The sequence below is a fragment of the Neopelma chrysocephalum genome, unplaced genomic scaffold, assembly GCF_003984885.1.
Source record: "Neopelma chrysocephalum unplaced genomic scaffold, ASM398488v2 Primary Assembly neopelma1_61b, whole genome shotgun sequence".
Taxonomy (NCBI): domain Eukaryota; kingdom Metazoa; phylum Chordata; class Aves; order Passeriformes; family Pipridae; genus Neopelma; species Neopelma chrysocephalum.
In genome coordinates, this window is record NW_020897717.1 from 4,048,761 (window position 1) to 4,072,424 (window position 23,664).

General features: G+C 40.3%; 1 protein-coding gene across 6 annotated transcripts in view; it reads right to left on the reverse strand.

Moving 5' to 3' along the window:
* TTC7A (tetratricopeptide repeat domain 7A) overlaps positions 1-23,664 on the reverse strand; it is a 174,885-nt gene that overhangs the window by 144,873 nt on the left and 6,348 nt on the right. For 3 of the 6 annotated variants that reach the window (XM_027681967.1, XM_027681968.1, XM_027681969.1), the window contains 2 exons: positions 9,072-9,202; positions 6,815-6,936 (listed from right to left, as the gene is read on the reverse strand). The exons of 2 other annotated variants lie outside the window; for them this stretch is intronic. In XM_027681967.1, coding sequence (XP_027537768.1) covers positions 6,815-6,936; positions 9,072-9,202 — 253 coding nt within the window. Of the gene's footprint in view, positions 1-3; positions 767-6,814; positions 6,937-9,071; positions 9,203-23,664 lie in introns of those variants that run through there. One more of the 6 variants, XM_027681972.1, reaches the window with a different exon arrangement.

Genomic DNA, 23,664 nt, shown 5'->3' on the forward strand with positions numbered 1-23,664 from the left:
TACGTGATGCTTTTAAATGACGATTCCTTTTAGGGGGTGCTTAAACGCCTTATGTCTGATGGTCCAGCCATATGACGAAATTACAGTGGTTTAAACAGTTTATTATAAGGCAGCTAAGTTGCAGTAACTGTCTGCAAGCTTAACCTGCAATAAGAGGGTTAGGCTAAAAAAAAAAAACAAAACTAAAAAACCCCCAGAACACGTTACTCTGCATACACCATGAGCAATTAAAGCTGACTAGTTGCCAAATGGTATCTTAATCATGTATCGGTGCACTCAGGAAGATGCAAGGAGGAAAGATTAAACACTGTACATGCTAGTTAACACACTGTCAGGCTATAAGCTGTTCAAGGCTAAGGACATGGCCCTACCACCATGGTAACTGCAAAATGGTTCAATGCACATTCATTGCAGGGTGGAAGCTACCCAAAGAAATAGAAACTATCAGAAAAGGAGCAATGTTGGACAAGAAAACAAAATAAGCAGTTGTACTGGTACATTAACTGCCACTTCAGCTTATCCAGGAGAATTTTCTGTGCAGAAGAAAGCTAAATTTCATTTTAAAAAAGCCATAACAATCTTTTCTGTCAAACTGATTAAATTTTGAAGGTAAACAGTACAGACTGCATTTGTGCGTACTTTCATATACTGCAAACCTTTCTGCACTCCAGAATCAGTGGCAAACATTTGATGAAAATAAAAGGTGATTATTTTGGGGGGCAGGGGGATTAAAAAATGATCATGTTTACCGTGAATTTTGGATACACAAAATTCCACCCTAAAGCTTGTGGTCATCAAGTCACAGAATCCAAATACATGTGGCCTTACTTCAATACTCATCTCAATTTTAAACCGTGAGGTAGTCTGTAGATTACCTAATTGTGGGCAATGTACATACCAGTAAGAAAGTAAGGCAAGAGCAAAAACACTGGAGACTTGCCCCTATAGAGGAAGTCAGATGTCGTATTTCTTTTTTTCTGTTCACCTTCTCCTAAGTAAACCACGTACTTTGAAATTATCAAGGGGAAAAAGCTCAAGGAAGTTTTTTTTAAGTTGGACTTTAATGCTTCAGCACACTCCCCAGTTACAGGGTCAAGATACCATGTGCTTTTTAGTGGGTCTAGAATAGAATACACCCACAAAGATGCAGTTCTGGACTTTAAACCGAGGAAAGCAATAAAGCATGTGGTGTTATTTATGCACGAGTAGTGACACCAAATCCAACGGAACTATTCACATGGTATTTACTATTAGACAAAATCAATAAATTCCCTCATCTCAAAAAAATACAGCTTCCCAACTGCTCTCCTTGGTTATTGAAATCTACCAGTATTTCCCGTGCATCCACGGGCTCCTTAAGAGGCTGGACAGAAGAGTTATGGTGTATAACAGTTCTACAACATTTTCAAAAATGCATATGTTTCAAATTTCTTGTTAGCATAATGGTATTTGTCTTAATAAAGTGCATATGAATTGCATTAACTACTATGAGAAAGAAGATTAGTGACCACTTGCAAAGCCAAATAATTTCACATTTGGCACATACTAAAGAGATGAAAAACCTACAGAATGTGATAAAAAGAGACATTTTCATTCCCAGAGAACTAGAGCACCATTACAGTTCCACTTTTTAGACAAGGCCACAAACCAAGTTAAGCTTCATGGTAGAAACACCTTGCTCTGGAGAGAAGGGAAGAAGAAAAGCAAGGAATATCAACACATTGAAGTGAATGAAAGAATAAATAGCAAATTGCCAGGGTTGAAACCATGAAGCACGTGACAAATGCCTAGGAATGCTTTCAACAAAAGCTAGGAGAGCAAAATGGGGAGCACAGGAGGAGCACTCAGCACTCACCACCTCCTAGACAGATGCTTGTGTGGTCAGGTTCTATCAAAGAGCAACCACTCCACTCTCTGAGTTCCCAATTCCGAAACACGCAGAGCATCTGACAACAATACCAGTTCTACAGGACTGAGGATTTAGTGTGGCAGCTTCTATATTTTGAACTTTATCGAACATTATTGAGCCATGACAGGAGACAGAGCACATCTGCCAGCATTCTGCAACCATACCTCACTACCGGAGTTTGTCTTTACATTTAACTGTTCCAAGCCAGGAGACCATCTGAGCATACATTTCATCTTGAGCAAATGAATTGCTCTACTTATAATAAGGAACTTACTGTCCCATTAATAGATGTCCTTTATATACTAGCTGTGCACTTGAAGAGAATTTTTTTAATTAGGGCCTGAAGAGGTTAACAAAAAGTATTTATTTGAACAGAAATACATGCACATAGATGAGTGGATGAGGATTCAAACATAAAACCTCTGGCAATCCCTGGTAAATCCATCTGATCTTATGTAGTTCAGAAACTAGAAAATCTTGAGCCTCTGCAGAACCTGGATAGAGGACTACCTGGAAATCTCAGGTACTGCTGCCTCAAGCCATGGCATTAGTGAACATCAGATCATGGAAATTAAATGAGCTAGAAGAGTCCATAGGCCCCTATTGTACTGCTAAGATGCCAGAAAAAGAAATGAGGAAGAACAGGAACGGAAAAGCACATGATCATTAAACTGCTTTGGTTTAGCCACAGAAGTGGCCAGAGCACCATTTAGAAAAACCATGATGAAATGCAGTTCAGTATTCAATCACAGTTAATCTAATAAAAAAGAACACAGTCAATCATGGCCAAAACTGTGACAAAGAGCACCCTGAGAGTCCAGTCAGTCCACCCTGACATGAAAATGTTTTGTTTGTGCATGTACCCTGTTAATACAGAGTAATTAATTACCAGTTCATGAATCAAAGCAGTCATACTGCATTTATGCCATATAGTTTGGCTAACACTATACACAACATTTTAAAATACAAGGAAATAAAGAAATACACTGTTTTCTATGTAAATTTCTGGGAAAGAATATTGACAATAAACCAGAGAGCACAGAGGTCTGCAAAGACAGTCTCCCAACAACACAGACACCAGAAGATCATGTTCTTATCCCCACTGATTTACTGCTAAAACAATTAGCTACTAACACATGGAACAGACCATCTTGAGAAGATTACATGGCAGTTTGCAGAGTCACCTCTCAAAGGTAAAGCTGTACCCAAAGCATAGAAACAGCAGCAACACCATTTCCTCTGCCCACCTGCTTTTGCATCTTTGCATCTCACCCAGGTTTCTAAAAAATCATACCCTTTCCTTAAACAGCTGTTCATGCATAGACACAAAACACATCTGAAGAAGTGAGCCTCAGATTCTTATGAATACGATAAGACATAACAAGTAAGTACAACAAAGCACATTAGTTTCCTAATGGCAGCCTGTCTAACAGAGAGGGGTGCTCAAAAAAAACCCCCAGCCCAATACAAAACAAAAGCTTAGCACTTATCTAGGTCCATCCAGCAGACAATAAGACTCGCTTCCAAATTACCAGCTGCAGTGTCCTGGATAAGGTGCTAGATTGAGATGACTAAAGAGGAGATAAATGTCAAGAAAGCCCATATAAATTCTTCAGAAGAGATGAATAGTCCAGCAGAGACTGTCCTACCTGTCTTTATACACTAGATACTACTGTGAAACTACACATACATGAAGTTACTCTGAAAAGTGTCCTTGCAACAGAAGCCTACAAAATTTCCAAAAAGGATCTAAGCACTCTAGAAAACTGACAGAAGGGAAGAGAAACAACTATGTAAGCTTTCCCTATTAGGCATTTTTGCCAGGGTTTTCCAAAGTAATTAAGTCCTAATTTGAGAGATCATATGGAAACTCAAGCTCTAATAAATGCTTAATAATAATTTTTCAGAAATTCTTTTTCTTCAAAAGTGTCCCATCTAGAGCTTCCAAAACCAACCACATCCTCTAGAAAGCTCTGACTTTGTCTTGCTTGTGGAACTCCACGCGTACTTCAGCTGCAACTGTATGGCAGTATACATATCCACTACTTCACACAGGTGAAGCATGCTTAAAAATACTACAAGCATCTTGACCAAAGACCCCATAACAGTAAGAAATGGTAATACCTGCTCAATACTCTGATAAAAAAGCAGCAAGAAATTAGCCTAATCTTCACATATGTGCATCAGAAAAAAGCCCAAACAACCAAAAACCAAAACCTAGTGCAGATGCTAACATGGAAGACAACTGGTTGCCTCCTACCGTATGACATCCTATGATCCACAGTATCAACACTGCTCACTAGAAGAATAAAAGAAAGCTTTTTTTGGGTTGTAGCAAGGCAAACAACTGTAGGAAATGTGTCTTCAGCAACACAATGTTTTTAACTTAACACCTTATTAAAAGCATCTAGGACTTGTACAGCTGCAAGACTTTTTGGTCCTTACAGTTGGCAGCTCAACACCTGAAGGGCAGACCAGACCTTTCTTTCATCTTGGTGGCTTCTTTCCACTGCACACTGCAAGAGAAAAGGGCATCCCTGACCATGCTCCGAGAAGGTAATGTCTGTTCCTGCCAGCAGGAATAAAGGCATAACACCACCACTTATATCCCTCAGTTCTTCTACCTGCTGAAATAAGAATAAAGCACTCACTATTCCTTTTGTACACACGTGCCACTGGGGAAGGACATCCCACCTGATAGGACCTATCACCCCCCAACAGCTTGAGCAGTCATCATCCAAGGCTTATTTCCTACCAGAACATGTTGGAAGCAATAAGGAGGACAAAAGCATTTCTTTGAGCTATTCAATATCAGTTAGAGAAATTTATTATACTCATGAAGCATCCTAAAAAGCTTCTTCCTACTTCTATCCTCTTTTCTTAATATATCCCAGTGCTGCTTATGCCCTCTCGTGGCAGAAACCACACATTAGTATCAGCTGCGGTGGCAAAGACAAGCTGTGGTGTCCCACTAGGCTTTTTATTCCACCGAACCTTCCATCCCTGGCTGGTGCTTCTCACTTGCACTGCAGGAGGTGATGAACACGTGGGATTCCATTCCCATCTCAGCCACAGAAGCTCCATTGCACTGACTGGGATGCTTTTTCATCAGGAGACAGCTACAGAGAACATTTTGCTGCTATTGCAGCAATTCAACTTATAACCAAAGCCCTGCATACTTCACATCTGTATTTTGCTTCAAATTGTTTTCCTGTAGAGTTTTTTGTGGGTTGTTTTTGTTCAGGGTTTTTCTGAGGGGGAATTTGTTGGGTTTTTTTAAGGCTATCATTAAAATAACATGGGAACGGAGCAAGCGGGGCCCACAGTAGTAGCTAAAACATCCCACTAGATATATTGAACTCATCACTGATGAAGACTGAATTTAAAATGTGCTGATTAAAATGAACATGAGTGAGTTTGATATTCAAAAGGTGCCTAGAGGACATCAGTGCCGTATGTTCTAAAAGAGATTTTATTTTATTACATAGTTAATGAGCTTAATGGCAAGACCTGAGCTTTTTGTTTGCCATGAGAACAAAAAAAGGTTAGGAAAGCACGTGCTGTGCCACAGCTGGTCAACTCTCAGCTCACCTGGGAAAACCACATACCTATCCCCTGCTGTCAAGCTGATACTGAGACTATGCTTTATAAGTCCATATTTTCTTTATGCGTAAACTTGTACTTGCCTGACTAAAGGGGTCACTTCACAACATAGAGCTTTGGGTTTTTGTCAGCCTCCAGGTTAAACAAGGCTTACCTGAAGGCACCTCTCATGGATAGCTTAAGGGTACAGCTTCACTGTATGTGCAGGCTTTTAATGAAAGAATGAGAAACAGTGGTTATTCACAGTTGTATTTAAAGTAATTCCTGGGGGATAAAAAAGTAGCAAAAAATCCCTAAACAAGAAGCAACCCTCCTCCAACAGAATCAAAAAATGGTACCAATTTTCTACAGAAGAATTTAAATTGATTTTTGCTGGGATTTTTTTTTCCTAGTTCTCAATCTTTCAATCTTTTCTCATTTTTTGCTTTCTTCTCCATTTTACTCAGCAGGTAAAAAAAGTCAAAATTAAATACTTGCAAAGATAGTTTGCTGTAAGAAATTCAGTATCTGATTCCTTAAGAATAAATGGGATATTATGGTGCAAGAACAGGACTAGGAAAGGATGGACTCTCACAACAACACATGTTGAAGAGACACTCTCCCGCATGGCAATTTCTCCATCAGATAACCAGAGCTGATTATGTTTTGAATGCATGGCCTGGTTTAGGGAACAGCGTACCCTCACTGATGGCCTTTGGAAGTGGGAATTTACTATGTCTTTTCTGCTCTTCTTGAGAAGGTTTTCCACAGGTGAAATTCATTTGTAGGCTTGCAGATACCAACTCCTCTCACCCTTCTGAAGTTCACTGGAAGCTGTATTTCAGAGGCATAATAAATACCACAGAGCAACACTGTTCCTGCATGTATTCTCCATAGTAAAACCACACAGATTTGGGGTATTGATTGGGTCATTTAAGAACTTAAACAAACACACAAATAAATGAAAGAAACTACCTGTAAGACTTCACTGAACTCTAAATCAGACCCTGTGGTTGCACATTTTAAGAGCACACAGCCGTGTAAATTCCACTCTCTCTTTACGGTCTAATTCCCCTCATCTCCACAGGGAGCAGAGCTGAGGCAAGACAAGAAAATTGTTCTACTCCACCCTACCTGTGGATCTGGAGAAAAGAGGCTTAGGACTCTTGAGGGAGGAGAACAGGGAAGGATGCTGAGGGAGCTTCAGGTGAGTCAGCAGCAAAAAAGTCATAACAGAACATACAAGAAAAAAATAAGCCTACATCTGTTCTGAGACAAAACGTGCAATATTATCTATTTTTATTAACATCTGCATCCACCTACCCCTTCTTTAAATGAGTCACGTAGGCACTCTGTAGAGCTGCTTCCAGAAAGTAGGAAAGTTCAAACTCGGAGTAAGTCATGTTGCTGCCCTTCATACTCCTTGAATGTGTGTTGTTTAAGGTCTGTGAGGGGAGGAAAGAAACATCTGGGATTACAGACAACTGTTTGAACTAGTCAGGTCCTCATGAGCCAGTGACATCTACAACAATAAAACATTAGCTTCTGCCATCAGATTCTTTTCAGATTACTTGAAAACTTTCCTCCATTAAATATTCAAAAACGTTTCCAAGTCAATTTTAAAATAAACTACACAATGACTTTCATGAAATATTCAGAATGCGATAAGAGTTTTGAAACACTATCACTTATTATTTTCCAACCTTTAATAAAGTAAGTACAAAGCCACACATTAACACCAACAGCTTCAGAAGTACTACTCAAACTAGAGAGATCCAGCATCTTGCCCAGAAATATTAACGCAATGTTTGAGTAGGTATATCTGGTTTTATGTAACATAAATATTTGTAAAGAGTTAGTAAGCCATCAGGAGCACTGATGGAAGAATCTTACCCTTTCCTGTTTCTCCTATCAAATCCTTCTTGCTTTTGCTTCCTTACTAGTAACAAGCAGCTTTCATTGCTGAAAGTTGCCCTGTGTGAACTCCCCAAAGCAGGGTTTTACATCTAGGACGGGAGAAGGACTATGAACTTTTACATCTATCAGTACTCCTGCACCCGTGTCTCCATGCCTAGAAGACAAGCACATGATTGTAGCAACATTGGGGTTGGTCTCCTCCCAGGTAACAAGTGACAGGATAAGAGGAAATGGCCTCGAGTTGTGCCAGGGGAGGATTAGACTGAATATTAGGATAAATTTCTTCATTGAAAGGGTGGCTAGACATTGGAACAGGCTTTCCAGGGAACTGGTGGAATCACCATCCCTGCATGTGTTCAAAAGGCATATGGTCATGACACCTGGACGTGGTTTGGAGGTGAACCATGGCAGTGCTAGATTAATGGCTGACCTTGATAATCTCAGAGGTCTTTTCCAGCCTTACTGATTCTATGATTCTAAGTGAATGAATTACAGTTCAAACTGTTTCACTTCTTCGCAGAACCAAGCTGTCAGTAAAAAAATTTAGCATCCAGTACTGGCAAGAACTCATCCTTCCAACAATGGAAGGACATTACTTAATTTGAAATAAAAAAGCTATTCATTTTTTTCCTGCAAAGAAACGAGACTAGACAATTTGGTAGCTGGCTTTTTAAATGAATTTTTATACATGCACTAAGCTCATTTTTTCTTGTTTCAATGCAGTTAAAAACAAAACCTGAAACAGAAACACACCTTTGCTACTGAGAAGAGCAGAAATATCTGGTCAGAAGGCCAAAGGCCTTTAAGTTAGAGAACAGATAACATGCATTGCTCTCAATACAGCTGATGTCAAGCATAACATGTGGCAAAGGAACGGCATGGAAGCACATGATATGTCCTGTAAAATCAGCTTGGCAAAGATGCAGAGTCAGAGACCTCTAAGCATGTACCCGGCAAATCAGCGGCTCATGTTACCTGCACGGCTCAGTGGAGGGTTCACAGTACTCATCTTGCTCAGCATCCCAGCCAACCACTGACTAAGCAGTTACTTGCTACTAATCATAGAATCATAGAATGGCTTGGGATGGAAGGGACCTTAAAGATCACCTATCTCCAACCCCCCTGCCACGGGCAGCAACACCTTCCACTAAATCAGGTTGATCAGAGCCCCAACCAGCCTAGCCTTGAACACTTCCAGGGATGGGGGATGCAGGTTCTAAATGATCTAGATTCCTCCTGGTTCACTTGAAGAAGGTGAAGCATCAGCAATTAAACTGCTATGGCTGACCCAAAAAGGTTTCTTTCAGCTTGTTAGGGATCTCAATATCCACTACTGTATATCATTTATACAGCAGGGAAAGGATACACATTGATGCCAGCACTTGCCATGCAAGTTTGCAGTCCCTCCTTAGTACAAGCTAAACTTGAGATACAACCTGAGCATATCTGAAGGATTTGGTGTTTTACCACAGGTAAACCAGCTAAACTGCTGTTCTGCAGCTGATTTTACCAAGACATCTCACTCCTTCCAGCTTGTTCTCATATTGTTTATGATCACTGTCTACCACATGACATTTCCCCATCATTTTTTCATTTTTGCAGTCAAACCCCTGAAAATTCCACCCAGGCCAACAGGCAACACCCTGAGCACATTTCTTCTTACCTTCTCAAGCTCCTGCAAGTACACCTGGGCAATGACACACGCTCTCTCAAAACAAGCCATGACTTCCTCCTCCCTTTCACACAGTCGAGCACGTGAGGCAATTGAGTTGGTTGAGCGCTCCAGTGACATACCTGCAAAATGTCAACACCTTCTTTAACTGAAGCCAACCAACAGCAGTATGGTCATATCATTCTTAATTTACTAGCTGACAGGAAAGTTTTTCCATATGTGGGTTTCCCTCTCGTTCTGATGACTTTCAGGACAACACCCCCAAGGAAAATACAATTCCTACACATGCAGGGCATCTTTGTCATGCTGCTCGAACACACAGTACAGCTGCACACTCCTACAGTGCCTTTCAAACACTTTATGAAGAGAGGACATACAGTCCCTCTGGTAGGAATAAGCAAAGAGAGAAACTAAGGCCTATATTTCCAAAGACAGCTATAGATTTTGGGTGCTTCTATTCAGTGAAACCCTGGCACTGAACCTGATAATTTCTAGGCATCTGCTACTTCAAGTGAAGCTTTCAATAAGGAGCAGTTTTGAGAGGGAGGGGGGAAAAAAACAACAAAAAACCAACTGGAAAATTACACCGAAACAAAGCTGGAAAATCTGAGGCCTCTCTTGGAAAATCTGAGCACACGCAAACTGCTCATGGATACGCAGCAAGCTCTTGGCAAGGCACAAAAGACTCTTAACCACAAGATCACCCTCTTTTCCAAAGAAAGGAAAAAACCCTGGGTTTTGTACTACTAAAACTCTTTCTTGTGTCATGATCCAACACCACTGACAACAAAAAGTATGTGTTCCTGACACAGATCCACAGAGGTGATAAAAGAAGAAGAGAGTTCAGCTGTCCAGACAGCCTTTCCAAGGACTCTGTTTCGACCACTACAGCACGTGGCAAAGGATTCTGCCCCACATGAGGAGCCACCACACATACCTGGAGCCACACTTGCCTGGGCTCCTGCAGTCCCGGGAGGCACAGCACCTCAGCACTGCTCATTTCAGGAGTCTTGGCAACAAACTGCTGTGAGGCAGGAACAGGCAGCCAGGTTTACAGTACAGGCACTCATACTGGAGGAGCCTGAAGTTTCTAGGCAGTCTTAGCTTTATTTACTTCTAATGTTCAACATTTGTTTTGTCCCCTTGGTTACTCTGCTAGGAGTTTCCCTATCTCATGTCTTACATTTGAGCCAGACATGAGCAGACAGTTCAGTGGGCTGGGAAGAGAAGATGCCTCACTGGTTCAAGTTCGGGAGGTGGCTCCCCACTCCTGCCTTCTCCCAAGTCAGATGCGCCCACTATGTTCCCTCAAAAACCTGTATCTTGGTGGAACACGTTAGTACCCTTCACCTCTGAAAATCTGGACCAGAGCAGAGCAGGAGGACTGGATTTACTTCAAAATGACAGTGTGTGTGAGACAGGGTTGACAATCATTTTGCTGCTTTTAACTAATGCCCATTCTGTGTTCTCTCCTTTCTTCTGACGTACACCTTGGACAGTATCCAGACATAATAGATTTCGTCCCCAGTCCATCTATGAAGTCCCTGCCTTTATATCATGGGTTGTTTTCCTATTATTTCAAGACTTCTATCTTCCAACCCTGTCGCTATGTAATGAATGAAGGGGAAAAGAGGACATTAACTCTCTCTATAGAAAAAAAACAAACCACAAGTATCCAGTGCTACAGCTAGAACAAACAGCCTACAAATATTCTTCTTAAATCTGTCTCAGTTTTATCCACCTCTGAATTTCTAGTCATTCCTCTTAACTGAAAATAAATTTTAACAAGTGTGCATTTCAGAGCCACCATCCCCTTAAGTGAGGCAAAGTGAGGCTCAGAGCCCTGAAGAAAAATCCAGCATAATCCACTGACATTCATACACATGCAGCATTTAATCAAACTGCAAGAGCCATCCTAGCACAGTCTGTATGGGGGTGTTTATCGTGGGAGATGTCACACAGAGAGAACAGATAAAAAGCCATTTACATACATGGTACAGCCCACTGCAAGGAGTTACTATCTCTAAGCTCTGACACAGGGGAGGAAAGCAAGCAGCCTTTGCCAGCATCAAGTACTGACAACAAACATGCCCATCCGTGCAGTCAGAAAAACAGAGCTGGGGCTAATCAGAGACAGGGGAACAAACATCTCTAAATGGGTTCTTGCCACAGTAAGCATACAGCAATACACCGTGTATTAAAACAGATACTATGCTACACAACCACTTGTAAAGGGCAAGAAGGAAATACGACCCACATGATGTGGCATTAGTCATGGTTCTCTCTGCTAATACCATATGCACTGACCTGATGTCATTCAAGTATAAAATATTCTACAGAACGCGAAGAGGGCTATTCTTCCCTACCACAGAAATGCAATGAAAAGAAAAATTAAAGCAAGCAGACAGCAAATCCAGCACACAAGGTGAAAAACATAAGAAAACCAACATAAGTTCCCTATCCTTGCAGACACCAATTCAGTTCTCACAATACAAAGCCTCAACAATTACAGATTTGCTTGGGTGTAGCTGGATAAGACTGTTGACAAGCCCTCCAGTGCTGAGAGCACAAATTCCACTAACTCTTCTCCATCCCCCGATAACTGGGGAATATCAGCACAGAAAAAATTTTGCAGCACAACATGCATTTTAAATTCAACTGTTTCCAAAAAGTGTCAGAAAGCCATGAAAGCCATGAAACCGTGGCTTGAAACCAAGCATGAAAGCCATGCATGCTACCTCCACACTAGATTTAGCAAGAAAAGTGGAGCTATTGCTAAGACAGAATTAGCTTCCAAGTAAAGCATAAAGCCATATGCTTTCTTGGTAGCTAGTAAAGGTACTTGGGTATTTTTCACAACCAGCTGTGGTAAGAGAATACCAGCTTAAAACTTATCTATGCTAAGATTTTTTTTCATATGAATGAGGTGCCCAAATTTAAATATCTATTACCTACATACTCTAGTAATTTTTTATATAGTGGAGACACAGATTTCTAATAGCGCATGGTCTATCTTGGGCCCAAGCCCAAGATTTCAAAAGACACATGTTCCCAGATGATCCTTTAAAAGAACAAACTCAACCCACTTCAGAGGCAGTAACTTTCTATGTATAGAAACACTGCTTTTCTTTCCTGCATAAAGATAAGGCTTCCATTCACCTCCTCTAGTTCTCCCAAATATTCATCTCTGGCTCTTCACCTTTCTGTAATCTTTGCCCCTTCTTGTCTGCTCCCAAATTTAAGCTGCATTTGTGTCAGAAAGAAACCCAAATCCATAGGGTTTGTAAGACCTATCACTGAACTAATTTCTTCCTAGAGCTGAAATGCACTGCTCTCATTTATAGAAATCCGAAAGGGGAAATTTTATGAAGGCTTATTTCCACGTTAATCTCACTCAGTCCTTGCCATGGGAAGACATCATATCATGTAGCTCCAATGCTCTGAACTGATGTTATTTATTACCAGAACTGGAACATCCATGTACACATGGGCATGTGGTATCTGATTCTCAGCAACACAAATGAGACGAAAATTCATACTGGAAGGAATCCCAGAAAGTTCGTGGTCTGACTTTCTGCTCAAAGAAGGGCCAGCTCAGGGTGTTACCCAGCCTGGTCTTGAAAGCCTCAGTGCATACATGGAGATTGCACAATGACTAAGGAGAAAGGGAGGCTAAGGCTTTATTTTCCTCTGGTTCATAAACCAGTTCACCAAATACCAGCATTCCTCCTTCCAAATAGAAGGAATATACCAATTCTCGCACAGGTTCTCTTAATATTCCTTTTTACATGGACTTCAAGCCTCCTGTATTTGGATGAATTTAAACAACTGGGGAATGGTAGGTTCATAGGTGTAAGAATTTCAGGTCAGCAGCAGCACACAACTTTCATCAACAGTCATGCAGCTGCGAAAACCCCACAGCCAAGGAGCATGAGAGCTACCTGGCAATCTAAAGAAGGGATCAAAGAAACACAACAGCACAATGAAGCCAACCTCTTGAGCTGTGTCCCAGTGCCACACTCGTGTTGAACACATCTATGGCAACCTGAAACAAAAGACAGCTTAGGATACAACTTACAGCCCCACCAACACCACCAGCCCCAGTCTGCAGAGCAAGGTTTACAGCATCTAAACTCCTGTGCCACACAGACAGGCCAGCCTGGCCAGAAGCTAGCATGATGCTAAGCTAAGTGCATGCAATAGTTTTACTCTAGCTACAGGAAGTTTAAGTCATTTGTCTTGAGGTAAGCCATGCGTGAACATGCTGCATGGTAACTGCTGCAAGGAGACCAGTTGTGTGCACGTTCTCACTCTGACAAACGCCAGGTCATTCTGGGTCACTGTTCCCAGGCAGAGGGTGCACTTCATTTCTGGCATGTGGCCTTCAGAAGTGTCGCTCCAGGAAATCAATTAGCATTGAAACAAGACTATTTTTAAGACTAGCTCTTCAAATATATACACATGCATGCTGACTAATCAAAGTCCAGCAGAATGCTAAACACTTTCCAAAGCCAGAATTCAAAAGCACAACCAAACTATTCTAGAGATGGTATTACAACAAGCCTGCCCCACCAGCTAAGGTTTGAACTTCAGAGCGCAGCCCGCAACCAAGCTACTTCATTACGGTGTCTTGGAAAGCAAAATAGCCTGGACCTCAGTAAGCCAAAGCAGCAGTCAGGATTAGGTTGACATAGGCAAGACCAATACACTATTTCAGCCACAATTCACAGTAGTTTAAATAATTCACAACCTGGTCTTGACACTCATCTCCCCAGCAATCAAGCTATGATTTTTTCAGCAGGGCTTATTTGCAATGCAAATAGAAGACGACAGGGAAGAAAGGCCTAGAAACCCTTGGTTTTGAACATATTCATTCATACAGTACCCTATGAAAGGTGGGGAGGAAAGGACAAGTTTTATTTTTCAAGAAAGCTGAAGATGCTTCTTTCACTGCTGCTTCCTATTATATAGGATTATTGCATATTCCCAGCAATCTGTTATAATCTTGAGGTACTTTTTATGTAAAAGTCTCAAAGGTAGAAAGACAGAAAATTCCAGTAACCCTAATAAAATTATCTGAAGACCTTTCTGCCCGTTAGCTGGGAACGAAGCTGAAAGTGTCAGGAACCTGTGCATAGCTGCTCAGTTGCATCAATACAGAACTCAAGACCCCTACTCCCAGCCTCCCTGCTACCTGCAATAAACCAATGCTAACAATGTTACTCTAATTATTTTCCAATTAAGAACTCTATCTGGTTAGACTTGTAATTACAGCTAAAGCTGATTGCTAAAACTAGGACAGCATTTTGATGGAGTGGCCAAAAGGCAGCAAGCACTCCCCTGACACGCAACCTTAGTCACCTACCCTTGATCAATGCCACGTAGGCTCTGCATAACACTTATGCATAGCAGAAATCAGCAGTCTTAATCCAAAGACACTCATTTTTTGGAGCATATCCAGACTTGCTGCCTATCAGCTAGCTGCTCTTAAGCTTCACGGCATGTCTTTAAACCTTAGCTTTAACCTGTAATATACTGGTCTCTAAACTTCTTTGATCATATACCCTATAAGGAAAAAAAATATTGAGCATGCACACCCAACATGCTACATATATAGTTATATACACGCATTGGTTATATTTATGTGTTTATTTTTTAAACAATACCTGCTAGGTAACATGCTACTGACAACCACACGTCATCACTGAAAAGGCCTGCAAATTCAGAACACTTGACCTTTTGCAAAAGCAAAAAGGCATAATTCGCCTTGAAGTTTGACAACTATTTAAGCCATTTTCCATGAAACAACCACTGAGCTTTGGTGTGGTACAAAAGATTTTCATGGTCACTCCCCATCTCATTATGAATTAGTGTAAAAATTCTATTTAAAAGTCTTGTGTTTACAAAGTTAACCCCATCCTTGCACTTCTGGGTCCCACTGTGCTGTCAAGTAGTTCTCAGTGTATTTCAGTATTAGATCAGAATCTGGCAAACTCCTTAAGCTGAGACATGTTAGAAACATTTGTACTTCCATGCAACTGTATACCAAGAGTCTCACACTGTGCAATTTCTTCTAATACCTGTTTTTTCAAGTCTTTGGCAATATCTTCTGTGAGTCTTTCAAAGGAATGCATTTTATTTTGCTGCCATATTGCTTTTTGTGTATTATTTCAGCTGTTTTTCCACAGCAGGAAGAACAAGTGTTTCCCCAATGGTATGTGGGTTTTCATATTCTGCTTTTGCATAAGGAACCTCAAAAGAGGCTTCTAAAAATTTAAGTTTAATGAATTTTTTAGAAGTACTGAATTGAGTACAATTGGACTTCAAACATCATTGATTGCATCCAATTAGACTGTCATTGTTTTTACCTGATCAAAGAGTTCATGATAAGAGCAGTGTAGGCTCTGCCATCTTCTTACTGTTCACTTGTGCTCCTATTACTAGTATTACCTGAAATCCACAGTTTCTTTGAGGGAATTTTTAAGTGACTTGTCTATTTCATAAGGGTTAGTTTAATTAAAACTAAACAATATAATACATAAATCCACTTAACTAGGCACAGGTGAACTGTAATACACTGGAAGTGAACGAACAAGTGAGGATGCCCTTGTGAGCCCCTCTGCACTATGGAACACCCTTCTCTTTTGCAAGATATTTTCATAGGACCTACATGACATGGGAACCTCTGATGTACAAACTGTGAGAGGGCACCACTGTCAATTCAATATATTAATAAAGCTTAATTTCAATGTGTTGGGTTTTTTTTTTGGTGGGGGGGGTTGTTTGTTTTAAGAAAAAATAATAGATACAGTATTTTTCTCCTGCACCTCAGTGGATCATCATGCTCACCTACCGGGTCACACACACCCCACTTTGGGGATCACTACTATAAAATATTAATTGTTCTGGTACAAGAGGCCACCTCTGTTCCATAACATGAAGATACATCTACTGGAGCAATGCTTTAAGGCACAGCAAACACAGCAATCTCTTACAGTCCCACATCTAAAGACTTGGTCAACACCATCCAAATCTATAAACTTTCAGGGTATGTTATAAAAATTACTTTTTTTTCCCTGGTCTAAATACAACAGGAAGAAGCAGAAGAGGAAAAATGAAAAGTGGAAGAGGCACAAGGGAGTCAGATGGTGCTGATGACCAAGTATTGGAATTCATTCAGCTTGAGCTTATCTACATCACAAGTCAGGCAGCATCACCAGTAAGAAAGTTCTCTTCCAGCTGCAGTCAGAGTCACTGAGTCAGACTACCCCTCAAATCCCGTGTTCCGTTTTGGGCCCCTGTGTTCAGTTTAGTGGTGAACTCAGAAGTGCTGGGTTAATGATTGGACTCTATGATCTTAGAGGTCTTTTCCAACCTAAATGATTCTATGATTATATGTGTATTTTGGGAGCAGGAGGGAGAAAAAAGAAGGGTAATTCTTATTTACTATGGTGATTCATATCCAGCACTCAGGCCAACTCTACTTAAAGTCATTAGAACTGACAGAGCCTGTGAGGACTAACAGGCTTGTTGCCCTGTCTCTTTAAAAGATGGTCAGAGACATCTGAAGCTTACTCCAGGACAAACCAGCACATGGAACTTTCCCATAGCCACTGGACACATACCATGCTACACAACACAGCCCCAGCATGACACTGGCATCATAGCCGTCTAAAGGCTACCTCTAGCTTAGGCCATCTGAGAGTACATTTGTATTTGTTTTCTTCTAGTGAAAGTAAGAGTATAGCATGTTGCCTCACGTAACCTTATAAACACTGTGCATTCCTTGTTCCATTTCCTCAGAAAAGCATGTGCAAATAGTCTTGTACCTCCTGGTGCCAGTAATCCCCCAGTTTCAGAGAACTAAACTGTAGTGCAGAAGGTGGAGAAGGTTTTATGCATTGTGTGCAATCAGCACCGGTAACTCTGTGGAGAATAACAAAACTTTACCGTCACAGAAACCAAATCACATTAACAAAAGTAATCAGATGTTATTTCCTGTTTCCACTTTCCAAATTTCAGTAATCTGCATTTAGTGACCTGCAACTAACTTTCCTCAGAAGTCTAAAGTCACACCCATGCTGCATTTGTGCATAGCTGATTGTGCTAAACAAACTACTTCCAAAAAAGTGAAATATCTGATCCAACAGCAGAGAAGAGCTCAGGGAGCATAACAGGAAAGTCTAAGAGCACCAAGAACATCAAGGCTGGGCTTCGCAACTCTTTCACATACAAGCTGGGAAGCAGTGGCACCAACGTATACAATTCACCAAATGCAACACTTTCAAGGTCATCACTGTCATAACTGAAGAGCAACTCCAAACTCTTACCCTCCTATTCTGAAACCCCAAATAAGACATGCTGATACCAGGCCCTTTTATCAAGACATCAATATCTACAAAGTGGGGATTTTGCCTATCAGACAGCTACTCTGATGCCAACATGAATTAACAGCATGCTTCCTGTCTCACTGTCAGAACTGTGAAAACTAGCACTTTGAAGTGCATACCAGGTATAGAACAAAGCCTCTCTCTCTCTGATGTGGATTAACATTTAAAAGATGCAACTTTTGCCAAGCAAAAATGAAAACAAGTTTTGCCAACAAAATGTCTTACCCTGAGTTACTCACATTTTAATGTCCTATTGAATCACACATCCTTTTGGCTGGGACTCAATTTTTCTAATGGCCAGGAAAGAAAATTGATTTTATTATTTAGGCTCTGTTTAAAGGAAACCATCTCCCCATAGATCTCAGTGTTCAGAGAGCTGATTCTTAACCCTTTGTTGTCATCAGAGGACACCAACAAAAGAATTTGTGCCCTGCCCTGCCCAACCCTTAAAAAAAAAAAACCAAAGCACAAAACAAAAAAACCAAAATAATTTTTTTTCTTCTGCTGTGTCTCACTAAGTTCTACTCAGTCACAGCAGCAGCTGAAATTACTGACGGAAGTAACCCCACCAAGTATCTGCCAGTAGAGGAAACAGCAGTTAACGAACATAGACTAGTGCAAGCCAATGTAACACCTCAAAAGCAGTATACAGCTTAACACAGTTGCATACTGGCAAGTGTTGATCACCCTCATGAAGCCCACTATCACTGAAGAGCTATATATTTGTACAAAAAAAGTGAAATCAAAGGTTTAGATAACTTTTCCTTCAACTGTCACCCAATCCTATGTTTTTCTCATCTTAACTTCATGCCCCATATAATTCTGGCTCTTCATGATCAACAAGCTTTCCTAAAGACTATGAAGAACACTGGTGTTGTCTTTAGGAAAGTGTTAGCTGCCCTTCTCAACACTGCAATGAATTCAAGCACCTCAGCCAGAACTCGTGGGCAGGTTCCAGACAGTAGTGACTTGGGACTCCTGGGAAGTCAGAACATGTTAAGATAACAACCCTTCTGGTTTCAACAGGATTATCAGGGTAGAGAAGATTTAGACTTTCAAGTAAAAGCCTAAACTATACATGCCATAATGTCAACAGTGCCTAAACAACATCATACTTGACACTGAAACTAATGGGGAGAGACAGGGAGAGAATTTAGGCTCTCAGGATTTTTTCCCCTGCACCTTACAACCTACTGCCCATTTCTGCTGAAAGGGTACATTATAGCACGTTGCCCTCAGGTCAGTCAGTAATAGCAATGCAGGCAGGATGAAAACTCAGCTTCTAAGGAGGGTGGGGGTGGTGCATCAGTTGTACTGGAAGGAGGGAAGTAAGTTCTGGGTTCCCTCTTTTTCTACCACTAGCAGATATGAGCATTTTCCTTGTAGTTATGTGGCTCCTAAACTATAATACAGAAATGAACCATCTTTATCTTGACTTGTGCAATTACAACCTGCTATTACTTTTTTACTTTTCCCCATTTGTGTCCAGAGAGAACATAAAACAAATTACTTACTTGAACATGTAAAAAATGTCATCAACCTTCCATTAATCCATTTTCTACACTTGTCTCAGTTGACAAGACAAGGTATGTTCTCACACAGTAAGATACACACACACCATCTCTATCTAGGTATTACAGTAAAGCTTTTCTTAAAGAACTTCAAGAACTCTTAAAAATGAGCCTGCAGTAAAGATTCCAAGTACAAAAAGTATGTATAACCACTGGGAGGGGATTTTTTGGCATACAGAAAGCAGAACAGTATTTCAAACACTTGTCTGGAAAAAGGAGAAGACATCTTGAAAACCGTTATGCCATCTGAAATGAGAAGCAGGCTCAGAAAGAGCACGTACACCCCGTTAAGAGGCTAAGAGGTTTATAATACATGGCCTGAATTAAAAATGCTTCCTGCATTAAAGGAAGTTAAAAGTGTAAATTCACTTTCAAAAGAAAGTTATGAAATAAATCATTACCCTGCAAAACTACACAATGTTTCTAAACTCAGTTTATCTGCACTTGAAATTGTTCAAACTGCTGGCACTCAGAATCATTGCACACAGTCTGTATTCCAGAACACTCCACAGTTTATTACCATCTCGCTTATCAAAAACTAAGTGGACAAAAGTCTCATCCCAGAGAAGCTAACTGAAAACTCTAATTAAAAGTAAGGCTGCTTAAGTTAAGCTGATAACACACAATAACTTATTAACATTATTTGAATGGAATATATCCTTGCACTACGGGATCAGTAGCATTTAGTAAAAAAACTGAACTGGAAAAGTTAGTGGCTTAGGATCTGAAATAAAGACTATTTCAGTACTTCATCAAACTCTTAAAATAGAGGTGCTCTCTTCCAGAGAGGAAAAAAATAAAACAAGGAAAAAAAAACACCTACGTTTCTCCCTTTCAGTTTTTTCCACTAATTTAGTTCAATGAGCCAACAAAGCTTTGACTAAATAAAACCAAATAGGAAAGCTTTTTTTTTTCATTTTTTAATCTACAAATTAAAAAACACACACATGACAAGAAATCTATCAGCTTTAATGCTTATCAGAAACACTAAGTTAATAAAATTAATTTGTTAAACTGAAAAGATTCTTAATCAAATTCTTTAGTGAGGAGGGAAAAGTAGATTTACCAGAACACAGCTTTGCAATAACTGTACATTTTATTCTAATTTCCAAACAAATACAGCTGAATAAAAATCTCACCTAGGAAATTCATCATCATATTAGAAAAATGAATGACACAAGCATATGTCAAAATTAAAGACTACACTGAAGTGTATGAACAAGTGCGTGATACATCCCCTGATTAGCCAGAATGAACAACTTTAATACCAAACTTATATTTACTGAATACAAACCTACTGTTTTTAACAGTAGTGCAAGCCAACAAAATAGGAAACTAATTAAGCAGCGCAATCACAAAAGAAGTTTAAAACAGATTATTCAAATTTTGAGGCTTCAGCTGATCAATTTAAAACCATGATTAAAACCAAGCAAGTAGTTTTCAAACCATCTGACTAAAATGTCAGGTTTTCTGTTTATTATCTCTGCGTGAACCATTTTCCTTCCAGAACACCACCTTAACCTCCAAACAACCACTTCCAGTACTACAAACCCAAGACAAAGATTTCATATGAGGAGAAAGCAGAACAATATACTTCCAAGCATACCAACCTCATTGTCACTGAAGTTTTAAAAGATACAATCACAAAAGAAACAGGAACACATGTAAGCTCAGCAATTTGTCCTAAAAATGAACAAACACAAAATAATCCATAACAAGCTGGACTGAACTCAGAACCCTGGAAGCATGTTCCAGTCTGTTTATTATTCTCAAGCTCAGGAAAAACCTTCACATGGTCAATTCAGGGTTTTGCGTTCAGCAATACCACTCACAGCTCTTAGGAAAGCTCTAAGACCAGTAACTCAATCCAGCACAGTTTGTTGTCTCATGATCTTATGGGTTTTTGTCACACCACAGATCTTAAACCCCTTAAAATGACAAAAAGGGGTCCAAGAACAAAACATATATAACTCCAAGCCACTGCACTAACACAGTCTCATTTCCTCATACATATGACTTGTGGTTGGGGTTGTTATAATAAAACGCAGACTATGATCAAGGCTTCTTACAGATGCAGTATGACCTCATTCTCTTCCATATGCATTTTTCTAAGATCTAAAACAACCAAGCTCACACTGCAGCCTTTTGATACATAGGATGTCTTTTCTGAAGTTAAAAAAACCCAAAACAAAACAAAAACCAAACAAACAAAAAACAAAACAAATCACCAAAAACTTTTATAAACAAATTTACAAGGGATTCACCTCCAATTAGTCTACAGCCTCTTCTCACAGTCACTAGAGAGAAGGCTGTATTGTACAATACCATGCACTTCATCCACGTCAGATGCCATTTGAAGAGGTGATGAATCACCCCAGAACAGCCAGCTTCTGACTGTACAGAGAGTTCAGACTGAAGCTGCACAAATTAACCCACCCCAACCTGCAAATGGCCAATAATACAAAAATTACTCCAGGATAGACTGGGAGAAAAGGAGAAAAATACAGAAAAATAGGCAGTGGGACATTTAAAACTTTAACTCACTAGAAACCCATTTGAAAACTAACTACCATTTGCAATCCCACGTCATTGCTGTACAGATTTAGATAGCTTCCTATTTCCAGGCTACCCCACTCCAAGTAGAGGAAGTCCACTGCCTGGCCTGGCAGCTGGTCTGGCAGACACCGGGAGCTCCTCAGCACAGAGCTGAGTCACCGCGCAGCAGCTCTGATGCCACACGTCCATGACCATAAGGCAAAGTCCCTCTCAGTCATTACAAACATAAGACCCACAGGTCACGTGAACCCTGCCTGAGCCTCCATCACTCAGGCTGGCAACACCTGACTCAGTTAATGCAGGTCTCGTCATGCTCTCAGGCAGCACAGAAAACATTGCAACATCATAGAAACCTCTTTCTTGGAACTTAGGTATGCTGAGGCCCTGGCTAGAGCTACACTGTCCTTCGCAAAGCTTAAGTAGTGACCTACCCTACTACAAGGAAGATTTACTCACTGGGAACAGAGAGAGATCTCTGCAGGGTTTCTGCAGCGAGCAGGGCCAGAGGGAAACCAGTGGGCTCTGACAGTTCTACATGTTTGCTTGTTTCAAATGGACAACACCAGGTAACAAAGTTACAACATGTCCCAAGTGAATTAGAAGCAAAGTTTATTTACTCAATACTGTTTTATGCAACACAGAGAGCTGCTTGCATCAGAGATTACCTGCAGTACTGTGAACTGAGCAGAGGTTTTGAGGAGGGATTAACTTCACGGAGGATGGGGAAGAAGGAGACAAGTACGAACCAACCACCTATTAACTAACCATAGATGGTAAAATTAGTCATAGTGAAAAACCAAACTGTTGTCAGAGCTTCACTCACAATGCTCACAGAACTTCTCACAATATGGGGATTTAGAAACAGGACAGGAAGCAGCAGTCAGCTGAAAAACTGGAAGAGCCTTGCCCTCTCTGCCATTTCTCCTGTGCCTGTCCCCACATTTATAAAGAATTTTAATGTTTACTTCTTGATACTCACTTTGAGTGGAAGTCTACTGAGCAAGGCAAGCAAGAAATTTTTTCCCTGTTCAGCACCTGCAGTTCAATCATGAGGGTGGAAATCCATATTGCTTCTTACCATAATATGAACTTACTATATACTCTGGACCTTCAGAGGAAGACTCCAGAGATTTAGCTCAATATCCAACCTTCAGTGCTGTGGAGGTTAAAAGGTGCTCTAAAGAAGCAAACTCGTTTTTGCTGATTCACATTTCATTTCTACCACTGACTTCATCTATGCAGCTCCTCCCAGTGTATCTCACATCTTTCTTGTTACATTTTTGTTCGTTTCCAACATTAAGAGTGCCAGCATTAAAAAAAATAAGCCTTTGATTTGACTTTTCTCTCTTCTGTGACGTTTCCAGCCTAATCCCCAGTGCTTGAGAACCTACACTGCCATTCTGTATACAGGTACAACACAGCAGTATTAACTACACAAAACCAAGGTAGTTTCAAGTTACTGCTATGAGGTGATACAAAGTTCTAGTGTTCAACTAATGCTGGATGAACAGGGATATTCTATTAAACCAACTGCTTTCTCCCATTTCTGAAAACGTGAATAAGAAATTAAGCAGGAAACCTAACTTCTGCCTTGGACTATAGCTTTTCTGGATTTTTGCCTACATGACCCCTGCAAAAATTTTACTACCAGTGACATTCAAGAGCATCTTTAAAGCAGATTTAAAGCAGGTTTCATCTTTAAAGAAGGTTTCAGATTGCATAAGTAACCTATAGTACAACCAAAGTCAATAATATGGTATGGATCAACATAATTTCTGGAGAGACACCAAACTAAAAAGAAATAAGAAAAATCTGTAGCATGAAGTATATATGAATTTTAAATAATTCAACACTGTGTTGTTACTTGCCCTGCAGAGGTAGCCCAGAAACACATTTTAAAATAAAAATTTAAATCTACACTGCTATTGCCATAGCTACCTGTACAAAATTCTAACATAAGGAATTATTTCTTTAAGACTGGGAGGCTGAGCAAACGGCATGAGGGAACAATGAGTGTCCTCTCCAGACTCAGCTGGACAAGCTCCACTCTGCTGCACTTTTCTCTGC